Here is a 12366-nt window from a genome sequence, read left to right as displayed (position 1 = left end):
TCCTCTGAAATCTGTGTCAATTGTTTCACACTGGGAGATTTCTCCCCGTGAGCGTGAAATTTCCCGTCACGCTCAGGCGCATACGGAACGGGTTTACGGTCGCCCGTCGGCTGACCCGGATCGCGCGGCCCCTTCATCCCCCGCCTCTCGCGTGTGAAATTTATGGTCTCCAACCGTGAAGGTGACCCAGAAAATCAGCGCGATCGGCCGCCGGCTGACCCACTTAATCCCCCCGCCGAGGTCATGGTCTCTGAATCTGCCGATCAATCACTTCAGTATCGAAAAAACGATATAGGGGCACGGACCTAATTTTTCATTTTTATCATAATATGAAGAGAGAACCTCAGAGATTTCGACAGGTAATACCTATAATGAATACGGGAAGCCACCTAATAAGCTTACAGATATGTCACTCCTTATGATGTTCATAATCAGTGTAAAGAGACAAATGTTTATGCCATGGATGGTTAGATAATACCGTATATTTTCGAGAATATTTTGAAGTTGAAGCTTTCTAGACCAGAGTGTCTTTGTTGTGCTAATTCGATTGATTCCTCCCCTCTTGAAACCACAGCTAACCGTAGGTACATTCAGGGCTTCATGATTAGGCTTCTGGCTGATTGTACCCGCCTATTCAACCAGAGTTTGCAGAAGTTTGCCAGTATAAATGCAAGCTCGGAGCAGTGAACTTTACCATGGAACCGGGACCCTAGAATTCGGAACCGCGTGACCCTGGTTTTGTTGTAAAGTTTCCTTTACTGAGCTGACCAATCGACGCTGCGCATACTTCTGTCTTTACGGTGAAGGCGTATTTACGCTATGGAACCTTCCAGATATTCGTTTTCATATCGATAGGGGAGCGGAACTTTCAAGGAACGAAATGTAGTGCAAAAAGCGAAAACAACATTTCTTCCATGAAAGTTCGACTCCACTGTCCGAGTACTCGACAAAAAGCTTGAAGCTAACCCCTGCATAACCGCTCTACCTCATTTCGTAAGTAAACAATCTCAATTTATCTCGTGATCTTTCGCGAGCCTCAGGGCCTTCACTTGATTTATATATATTTTATCTTTCACAAGGGTTTTAATCATTTTTTCAGTACTAGGCAAATCTTTTCTCGCGTTCGAAGCGTGAAAAATGAAGCCAGAAAACAAGCTACTGACCTGAAGGCAATAAGCAGCATCATCCGTTGACGAAGACAACTTTTTGCCAGGAAAGAACGCGCCTGCGGGCACACCGCTCTGTTCAAGACGATTATCAAACTTATGCGATTCAAAAAATGTTCCACGAGAGTATCAAGTCCTCACAGGGAGACCCTAAATTTTTTGGTAAGACAATTGAACCACCGGTCATTTCGACACTCTTTTAGGCCCAGAAAACAGCAAATTCCCTCACGTCCCCGAAGAAAGGACCAATTCCGAAAAGTCACAAGAAAAACCAACTTCCCATCAAAATCGATCACCACAAGTCCCAGAGGATTCTAGCCTCGGCCTGTTCGATCAGTTCGGCCTGTTCCTCCCAGTTCAGACCGATCTCACAGAAACTGATCCCGACCAACTCATCAAGGTTCGCCAATTCTAACATGATGTAGCTTCTAATTTCTTTCTTAGAGTTCGCTCGGGTGAGAGCTCTGAACCATAGTCTACCTCGACCGTCCTGTTCCTGCTGTTCCTGACTCTCCGCTTCTGTCCCGAAAGTCGTTCAACCTTTTCCGGACGCCGCCGGAGCCTGTTCCGCAGGTCGGACCCTAATTCGACCGTGAAGCTCAGCCAAAAAATCTAAATTTATCAATCATATTTCAATACCCAACACACCAACATTCACATCACCGTGGTTGGTTGTGCTTTTTGTTCAAATTTGTCCTATCTTGATAATTTTAAGTTTTGTTCCTTTTACGTTTTTGCCCAAAGAAACAATTAACGTTCAATTCAACCTCATTTGGTACAGCACTCGTGAAAACTTTAAACTCCAAGCTAATCGTCCTTCAAACTCCTGAAGCGTAAAAACACCATAAAAATCAGTAAAAGTCAAATTGTAATCAAACCGATTCGGTCTGCTCCTCCTAGTCCAAGTTTCCAAACCATCGCAACCTCCCAAGCTTTTCGCCCTAAACGCCCATCATCGCATTCGTTTTATTTTCGCCAAGCCCCTCAATTTTCTCTGCCGTGCCCTGCAGCGTGTGACCTCCTTTATCCTCTCAATAGATGGCGCTGTTTTTATGCTTTCGGCCTTTGCGTATCAGCATTATTTTTTCAATTTCTTACTGAATTTAATGCCCATTTTTCTTGACAATTCGAGAGGTGGTGCATTTTTTTCTGTATTTCATTTGGATTTTTGCTGCTCTCTTTTTTGAACTTATCGTTATTTTCTGCCCGCTCAAAAATAGAAAATAACTTCAAGTTGAAAAAAGTGACAGTATGTTCTTTATCTCAAACTGAATTATCTAAGATTTCCTGCCCAAGTTTCAAAAAATGAATCTGAAAAATGATTTGCTCCTCCAACATGCCCATTTAGTAGTTTTAAATCGTGGATACTGACCCCCTTTCATTAGTAACCCTTTATTCTATGAACCTTTAACTTTTGTTCAAGCTTTATATAATCGAGCAGTTACTAATCGGTCAGAGATAAAACCTTCCCTTTCTCATCACTACGAATACTGCACAACTATACCTCCAAAAACCCACTTCTAATTGCTCTATTTCCACCGCAGTGCTCAACCCCTTTTTCACTCAAAATGAAAACAATTTTTCTACCACCGTCAAATGTTCAATCGAGTCCTGCGTGGAAATTTGGCAAGTAGAAAACAAAAAAAATAAGAAAAAAAAGGTTAGTTTAATTCCATTGTGTGGATTTTTCGCGACCTTCTCGATTTCGGCCTCCAAATTCTGCAATAGTCATCACTTTTACGCTCTGGTCTCCCAAAGAATAAATTTATAAATTCAACAAAAACACGTCTCATTTTTATTGAAATATTACAATTCACAAGCAGGAGTGATCATGAGAGATTTATGCAAAGCAGGCCCAAATATGCAAATTTTCTCTTCCTTGCTATCAGCACTCGAATAAGCCACTTTTATCCCTCAAAATGCCTGCAATAATCCACGATGCGGCTCAATTTGACGCTAGAAATGCGGATTATTCATCGCACTATTTATTGCTCCGTTCAAAAAAAGGGAGGAAGTTCTGGCCCCGAGGCAGTCGTTTGGTCAATTTCCCGAATTAATATCTGTCCGTCTGTTTTTCTTAGATTAACTTCCGCATTCCGTTATTCTCGGAGGAGGTTGAAAAATTTTCAAATTTCAATTTTGCTATTGAACTTTGCGAAGAATGCAGAAACCTGAGAGAAGCTCTTGAATTTCCACGAGTGTTTTGAGTATCAAAAACAGTAAGTTCTATTTTGCCACAAATTATTGATCGATTCGAATATTTTGATGACTTTACTGTGATTTTTAAGGAAGAAAAATGTAGAAAGCAATCAGCTAATAAAGTAAAAAGTTGAGCTAGATCAGGGGAGTCTTATTAAGCAACGCAGTAATCAATTTAAAAAGCAGGAGTTTATGGCGACTCTGGCGGTAGTAAATCCTCATGTCTCCTCTTCAAAGCTCGACAGATTGAGTGAAGAGGAGACGTATAATAATCTACTTTTTTTATGAGAATAAGATAGAAGTAGAAGAGTTCAACGATGTTTTCAAAAGTAAAGTGTGCTAAAAAATGATTTATGAAGAAATATTTTTGAACGATGGTTAACTTTTATATTTTCGTTAGATTTAAGACTAGAATTGGAAAGGTGTGAATTTAGATGAGCGATGATTTCCGCGCTCCATTCTCATCGTCGGACAGCAATTTCCGCAACTCCTTGCGCTCGTCGCCAAGCGTGACACGTGCGCGGACTAGGAGCCGTCCCAGCTCTTCAAAAGCGCCAATAAATCAAAGGAAAGGCTCCACCAAATTGTCTTTTTGGCATTTTACTTGCGTTTCCTTCCCGTTTCTTTGCCGGGTTTTGCTGAGCCTCGATCAGAAAGAGCGATTTGCAAAAAGATGATAGATCTGTTGTTATAAGAAATAAGAAAGCAGAGAGTGATGAAAAGACTATTCCAACGACCAAACGAGTCAGTAGAGCAAACCTCAGACATGCAAAGAAAGATGCATGTTGCCCAAATCCAGTTATATCGAGAAAAAGTGCTAGAAAAGAGCAAACAAAGTCCGAGGAAGCGCCGAAGCCGAAGATTCGCACTCGTTCATCCGCCCGCGTAGCTTCTGAAAGTCCTCCAAAAGAAAAGAAAATCAAAGAATTCCCTCAAGAGACAAAGACTGCCACCCTTCCAAATGAAGCTAAAAATCTCAAGCCAAGTAAGAAGAAGGAGGTCACGTTCTCTCATCAAAATTCACCGGTAAGCGAGCTTATAAATAAAAAATCACTTCTCCGGGACCTGGCTGTAGATATTCGTGCATAATTCCATTCGGATGGAACTGACGGGTTCAAATGCTTGGGCTAAATTATGCATTCATCTAAATTGATTTTTCTTTACCGAAAGTGCCTGTGGGAAACAAAGCTTTTGCAAAAATATTTTTTTCGCACGAGAGTTATCAAAAATATCCCGAGAAGAGTAGAGTGTCGTTTATTTTTTATGAAATATATGTCGGCGTAATTTATTTTCTGGTGAGCATAAGTATTGATCGACAAAATGCAAATTGCGGCTCATCTCCTGACTAACTCAATCACAGCTCAGAGAGACACCATGTTTTTCCCACACCTATTCATGCTGTATCCTTAATTAAAAGATTGGGATTTTTTATTAGTAAGAGCTGGCGCTAAGTTTATTGATGTAATAAATATGTGGATCTTTCTGATTCTTGATTAACGATTTTGAAAAGTCATTTCTTACGAGTGAGATCTTACTCAGCTTCCCTCGCGCTTTTACGAGGCTCTGTTGTTCTTCTCAAGATCGCATAGAGAATTTCGAGAGGTAAATTTAGTGTTATTATCAAACAAACCAAGGAAGACATTTTAGAAAAACTGAAAATCAAATATTGAATTTTCAAATTTCACGATATTCTAAATTAGCCCAAGGACGCGTGTATCTCAATTTCAAATAAGAGCAAATGAATTTAAAAAAGTTCGTAATTCCACATGCCCCTGATCGACCGCAAAGTCCTGCCTAACAACGAATCTCAGTATATTTTCCTCTGCAGCATTATAATGAGCGTGACATTTTCTCAGTAATCTCAGAATAGCCGAGCCTAATAAAGATGTTTGTCGATGGAAGAAATTGCGCTCTATTTGAGCAGGCGGCATCTCAGACCCGATTTTGACATTTCTGATGCTCAAAAAGCCACCAGCTAAATAGAGATATTTTGAATTCTTATTCGACTCTTCCTTTTTAAAGATAATGAATTAATTATAATAAATATCAAATTTACCCACCAAGAGAACATTTTCATATCCGGACCTGAAATTCTTGAATAATGACATCCTTTTGCAAATTTAAAGACTTATCATTATGGTCCCTTAAAACTGATATGAACTGGCTAATTTGTTTGCTTTTCTCGGTCCAGAAATGGAATTTACACAAAGTGTTTACCTTCGGCGATCCAACAACTGTGTGATAATTTTGTTTCTCCTAGTTTTTCCCAGACTCGTGATCTTCTTTTGAAGACTTTTTCTTTGATAAGAACCGTCGCCTAGTTTTACAAACGTCATGGTCGTGTGATTTTGAAATATTTTTTTTTTGTTTTCAGAACAACGAGAAATCGAGAAGAAGATCATCGAAGAGAGAGAAAATGGACATAACGAGCAGGAAAGGATAAATAATATTTAATGACCTTTAAAAGCTAATTATCTTCGATATAATTAATTTTATCCTCTGATAAGCGACGCTTCATTATTCTCAGATGCCAGCTGCTCAGATATCAACTCAGAAGAAATTTTCTCAGACGCTTCGTTTTCAGAAGGCTCTGATGATGAAGGATACAGAACGAATCCGACTAGTGCTCCGTCTAAGATACAGGAGGATTTCCAGCTCGAAGAAAAAGCTCCGATTCCTCAAGCGAGAAATTTAGGCAAATGCTCTTAAATATTTTCTTCAAGGGAAGTATTTTGATCACCCAAATTTGATGAATGTTTATTCTTCATCCCTAAACCTGGTTTCTGAGCATCTATAAAGTCGTCGCTTCAAGTACGGATCCTTCGCCTATCGACACAAAGTCAATGCTTGATAAGTGGGAGACAAAGCTATCAAAGAAACCGGAAGTCGTCACTTCTAGCACTACAAACAATGCAAGGTATTAAATCAAGTCGCTTGACAGAAAACAATCATGTTTGAAGAGAATCGTTGTCCGAGCTGCAAACGCTTGAAACGCGTCGGAAACAGATTGAAGAGCAATTTTCGAAGAAAGATAGTTCACCACCGGCGGAGAAGAAGCCTGCTATCTCGCTTGGATACTCGGGCAGCTTGAGAGATAAAAGAACTGCACTTGAACAGACGATCAATAGATCCGCCTCAGGTAAGTGTCAATATTGACCGCTTAAATAATATAATATTATTAATATTGGACATGAGAGAATGAGAAAGTCAAAGCCAAGTTTGAACTTGTACTCCTCCTTGATTGCAAATTTCAGGCCGATCAATCCGCCAAGAATCTCTTTCCGCTGAGGACCGTGAAGAAGCATTAACTCGTTCTCGAAGCGCCAGACTTATGTGGGAGAAAAAGACGCAGGTTCAGCGACGCCGTGCTGATTCAGAGTCTGACGATGAAGTCCTTTACACAGACAATACCCGTGGACAGCTAAACGAAACGAAACGTGAACGACCACCTGTCCGAAATATGACTCTTGATGAAGACGCGCTTCTTGATGAGGTGAATCTGTCCGAAAGTCAAGCGCGAGCAATTATCGAAGATTTGGATCTGACGGTTGATGATGTCAGCCAAGAAATCGAGCAAGTTGATCGTGACGAAGAATTTGAGGGAGTCGAAAAAGATGAGATGGAAGATAAATCGGAAGACATCGGAGGCCATGAGATCATCATTGACGAGTCATTGTCAGAAGATGACCCTCACGAGGTAACAAACTTTTAAGCCGAAGTGATTAATTTGTAATGAAGGATGCTAATGCATATGCTGATCAATTGGAAACACCAGACGCTCTAAAATCTTGTCATGAGTCGGTGCCTTCTGAATTCGGTTTGTCTAATCTAGCAAATCATGTTCACATTTACTTCCACTCTAGATGATTACGAAGAGGTCAAACTCAGCACTCCTCTGAACCCAGCGATGAAAGTGCCGGTTTCATTATCTGAAGACATCGTCGACAACTCCGAGTCATTAGATAAAGAGCAAGAGCACGAATTCCCAAAAGAGGGAGAAGATGGAAAAGAAACTGACCCAGAAAGTGTCTATCTCAGCGCGCAAGAAGAATCTATCAGCAAGAGTGATACTGAAACGGAAAATCTGCTTACACTCGGGGAAGAGCCGGGCTCATCAAAATCTGATGCCGAAGAGGAATTTCCAGAGAGATCGAATTCAGTTCTCGTCCCTCCCGACGATCCGGTCGCTGAGCCGAACGCTGATAATATAACCGTTTCGGAAGACGAAGATGAGTTTCCCGAACCGTGCCCAGATCCAGTCAGCAAATCTGTACATACCTCTAACTCAAGCGAAACTAAAACTAATGAAATCACTAACAAACCTCCACTGCCAGCACAAAATCAATCGGAAACTCACGAAACTAACGAGTCCAATAACAACAGGTAAAATTCTATTCAATCAAAAATTTCTTTTCTTGAAATTTATATTTCAAAGCCAATCAAAATTTCTTCTTAGCGTTTTGAGACGACAAGGGAAACTTCGCCGACCACGTGCAATGCGTGCAGTTTCCCAGCCCGTTTTCAGGAACCGCTCGCACAATAAAAATTTAATCAAAATGCACGATAACAAGAAAAAACGAGTCTAACAGACTCTAAAATGACTTATTCGAAAAACATATGAAACCTCTAGAAATGCAAAATATAATTTCGAATAAATTTAAAAAATAATCGCGTTTGCGATCAGTTTGGCTCGATTGGCAGAGCAAAGAAGTGTCTTATTTTTCATTAAAAAAATTATTTTTATGAGACAAGTTGTTCCAAAATATGCGCTTTTATGCGAGCCTTCCAAAAGCAAGGCTGATCTGGAGATGATAGAGAAACATAGAAATGCAACTGAACTTAGAAATGAGCAAATTGTCGAAGAGTAAGTTACAATATTCTTTTTCTGAATAACATCCGCTAAATAGAGCTATTACTGGCAAAAATGTCTTCGCCAACAGACTCAGTTTCTTCAATGACATCGTGAAAGCTCCAGTGGCGCGCGATAGCCCCAAAGAAATTCAACTCACTGAAGAAGAGGACTTAGGGCTATTCAAACGAAGTGGCTCTGTCAGGGACATGGCTCGAAAGTTTGGATCAAACACGTCTCTTGCTAACTCGAACAATTCGAACTCAAAAAGCTCTGCACCGCTGAGAAGAAGCGCTTCGCTGAGGATTAAGACTAGTCCTTTCAATGTTCAGAAGAAAGAAATTGAAGCAACTGATTTCAAACGTCTTCCCAGACCTGAGAAAATTCAACTGCCGAAGAAAGATGAATCAGAGAAGAAAGAAGAAAATCATGAAAAAGAACCAGAAAAGCGAGCCCAAGCCGGCATTGTAGGAAAACATCGCAAAGGCGGATTTCTTACTCCTGCACCACCAAAAGTGACAGTACCAGAAGTTGGTAATCAAAGCACTCCTTCGCCGAGAAAATCGATGAAGTTGCAACAATTAGAGGCGCGATATGGAGAGAAAATGGGGGTAAGAGTCAAAAATATTTATCGGTGCATAAAGTTGTTTCTAGTCTCCTTTGCCGAATAAAATCTATATGCCAACAAGCAAATCTTCTGAACCAGTTAGAAATGCCTCGCCAAATTTACCTCAATCACCTCAAAAATCAATGGAAGCTCCATCAACTCCAGTCCAACTCCGCTCTACCTCCAAAAAAGCACGATCTGATGATAAGGTCAGTCTACTTTCTGGTGCCACAGGCACCATCGTTTTGGCCACCTGTTACCTTACTTTTCTCTGCGCAAATTATTTAAACAATCAAATTTGAAATATATCTTGTCTTAGGAATAAACTAAGGTAACAAGTGCCCAAAACAAGAATTAAACTTCCAAGTCTTCTTTTTGAACTGGAAAGTTGTATGATGTTAGTATTGGCAAGCAAAGCATGAATAACTGCAATTTATAGGATGTTCCAAAAATGCGTCGTCAACGACCAAAAAGTGCAGTTCCAGACATTTCATTTTCACTAGATGTCAATTCTCCTGTCGCATCAAGAAGTGAGTCCATAGTTTTTAAGACCGCATGCTAACTTTTCAAAAGAATCCTTCATCGAAAAGATTGCGACGAGCTCGTCGAATCAACAAGACAAACAACTAACAGTTTCATCAACAGTTGTCCGTAATCTGCCTCAGATTGACACAGAGGAACTTGATAACATTTTACACCAATCGGTTGATCAAAAATTTGGCGTAGAAAAGAGTGCAGAGTACGGTGGTGCTGTTGATATTGACGACTTCGCCCCAGATGATCGAAAGAACAGGGCTCCACTTCTTACAGACCAGCCAAAAAGGCCGAGAAGACCGAGAAGCCAGAGTAGGCCAAGATCTATAAATCCAATGAAGACGGTAGCTCAAGGAGAGAGCAGTTATTCTGAGCAAAAAACGGATTTGGCTATGAAAATGTGTCAAGGTAAAAAGTCCTAAACTAACATTTATATCAATAACGCTAATAAAGGTGATCCAATGAAACAAATGGCAACCTGCGCAACATCAGCTCTTCAAGCGACGGAAGATGTGACAAAAGTAAGATTCTCATCCTTGATTTCAAAATTTTCTAAAGCCTTCTTTTCAGATTCGATTACGCAAAACCCAGCGTGATGGCGAAGAGAACTCTCAGTATTCAAAGAATCCTCTGCTTATTCGATTCAAAGGCCGTCGTCAAGTGGCAGTTGAGCTTATTTCGCCACGCGCAAAGCGTCTTTCCCACCACGACTCATTCGTTCTCGTCACATCTGAACGCGTTTTTACTTTTCTTCCGCAAGCGTCAAACATTATAGAGAAAAACCGCGCCCGTGATTTCGCTCAACTAGTAACAAAAACTGGGCAGTTGGGGACACACGCAAAAGTTGTTGAAGATGCGGATGATTCGCCAGATTTTTGGAAGATCCTGGGCTCCAAGTCAAAGATTCCGACGAAGATGGAGACTAGTGCTGATGAGTCCGATTTGAATCATGAAAACGCTTGTTCAAGTCATTACCGCTGCTGGCGACTTCACGAAGTCGGAAATAAATACAAACTCTCTCCAGAAGAAAAAGCATGGGGAGTGCGACCAGAGCAAAATCTTCTTCAGGAAACCGAGTTTTTCATCTTCGAGTTTGGCTCTGAAGTTTACTCTTGGATTGGCCCAAAAGTCTCATTCGCTGCAAGACGTGCTGGAGAAGAGCTTGGAAAGCAGATTTGGGAAAAATTCGAAAGAAAAAAGTGGCACATTTTTGCAAAGGTTACTGCTCATCGTGAAACAGCTTTGTTCACGGAAAAATTCTCGAATTGGCTTCGTGAAGATCAGCAAAACATTATCACTCCACAAGCTGCACTCAGAAAGAAATCTGTCAGTTCGAAGCAAAGCGCATCATCAGGAGATCTTGATTTGAAAGAAGTGGCATTCTTAGACCTCGATCAAGAGCTCCTTCCGATGAGAGTCAAATCTGGCAGATTCAACGTCTCCTCAGGGGATGGAGAGATAATTGATGATGATGGGCGCATTCTCAATGTCGCAACTATTGCCTATTCGGCAAAGACCATTCAGAACGGTGCTGTCGTGGAGAGAAATCTGAAAGAAAACTTCATTTTGAAAGAAGATGACGTATTGCTTCTTATCTGGACGTTCTCGATTTCTGGAACAGGTCGGTGGAAGGGCAGTAAGAAAGCAAAGGTAATGATGACTTGTTTTTATGATAATATAAAATTCTAAAGAATAAGACTGAAGACAAACGAGGAGCTGCAAGACAACTGACATTTATTTGGAGCGGACCGAAAGCTTCAGATCATATCCGGGGTCAATTAGCTCTTTTGGCAAATGAGCTGAAACTAGGAATGTTGCAAATGACCTTGACTACTTTTTTTTTATAACAATTCGGTGTTGTCAATACCACTACTTTATAATTAGCTGTCTTCTGGCCTCTCATTTCAACAATAATAAGGCGTCTTTGTAAATGTCTCTGGTGTACTTGAACCTGAAGTCTTTATGAAAGCTTGGAGGGGACGCGCTCGTTTTGTAAAAGAAGATTCCGATAATGAGCTAGTTAAATTGTTCCTCCTTGGTGGAGAAACAGAAACATCTATGTACCTTAAAGAGATTGATTCCATTCAGGACAGGTTCGCAATGATCATGTTGAATTTCACATCCAGAATGTGATACATGTGTATTCAAAGGAAAGAAGAAAAACCTCAAAAAAGCCCGACCTTCTACCTCGTCAAAGCTATATTATTGAGTCGTTAAGAACGGCAGAAATTCAAATTATCAACCCTCAAGCCTCGCCAGTTTGCCCATATATTCTTCAACAATATGAGCAGGATGGATATTCAATATCTGAAGAGCTCATTCACCAACTTCACAAACCTATGCATCGTGCAGCTGTGGAAGAGAGAATTGTTCAAATATGGATAGTAGCAAACGTTAATGGAAGATTTACGCCCATGAAGGAAAGATTTGTATTTACGAATTAATGAGCTAAAAGACTTAGATATACGGAATTCTTTTAGAAATCTTGAAAAAGGCGGAGTGCCGTCATTTGAATAGTCACTACCGGTTCGAGCAACTTCAACTCAAGCCAATTTCGATTCTTTTATCGACAAAAGCGCTCTATATTTGGCGAGAGCAACGCGAATCCGTCGACAATGCTACTTTTTACGGAAAATTATATCTTGCTGCCCGCGCTATAGCTCAAAGAATCGATGATCGTAAGTTCAGGCTCTTAAAAATTTATCGTTGATCGATAAAATTTAAGAAAAAAATATCGTGGACATTTTCGCTGGTTCGGAGCCGTCCAACTTCTGTTTGCTTTTTCCTCACTGGTCCTCAACATATGAAAATATCGAAACTGAGTTTTGAAAGTTCAACTTCACCACTTCACTTCTTCGTTCTATCAACATGAGTCTATATATGCAACTAGTCGTGTGATAACTTGAGATATAAGTTATATCAAATAATATATCATATAACAAATAATATCTTGAGGAAGTACCTTGTATTTAGTTACGCGAGGGACTACAGTCAGTAGCGGATACAGTCAT

At 40.4% G+C, this 12366-nt stretch overlaps 1 protein-coding gene and 2 long non-coding RNA genes across 3 annotated transcripts; all 3 read left to right on the top strand.

Moving 5' to 3' along the window:
* Positions 1-927: 927 nt before the first annotated feature.
* LOC145699100 (uncharacterized) lies at positions 928-2942 on the top strand. The gene is made up of 4 exons (XR_014133976.1): positions 928-993; positions 1100-1328; positions 1370-1566; positions 1611-2942. It is a non-coding gene; the product is annotated as an uncharacterized LOC145699100 (long non-coding RNA).
* A 2934-nt stretch (positions 2943-5876) lies between these two features.
* On the top strand, positions 5877-11202 carry LOC145698263 (uncharacterized). Its single transcript, XM_081775465.1, has 15 exons — positions 5877-6060; positions 6165-6282; positions 6326-6504; positions 6620-7062; positions 7104-7182; positions 7229-7748; positions 7822-7890; positions 8158-8229; positions 8273-8825; positions 8869-9030; positions 9261-9351; positions 9395-9763; positions 9809-9876; positions 9926-11005; positions 11047-11202. The coding sequence occupies exons 2-15, from the start codon at positions 6209-6211 to the stop codon at positions 11200-11202; spliced, it is 3915 nt and encodes a 1304-aa protein (XP_081631591.1). The 5' UTR covers positions 5877-6060; positions 6165-6208.
* Positions 11203-11529: 327 nt separating this feature from the next.
* Positions 11530-12241, top strand: LOC145698535 (uncharacterized). Its single transcript, XR_014133929.1, has 2 exons — positions 11530-12033; positions 12081-12241. It is a non-coding gene; the product is annotated as an uncharacterized LOC145698535 (long non-coding RNA).
* Positions 12242-12366: the final 125 nt, after the last annotated feature.

The sequence above is a fragment of the Oikopleura dioica genome, chromosome 2 (assembly GCF_907165135.1).
Source record: "Oikopleura dioica chromosome 2, OKI2018_I68_1.0, whole genome shotgun sequence".
In the NCBI taxonomy this organism is placed as follows: Eukaryota; Metazoa; Chordata; class Appendicularia; order Copelata; family Oikopleuridae; genus Oikopleura; species Oikopleura dioica.
This window is presented reverse-complemented; position numbering and strand designations above follow the sequence as displayed.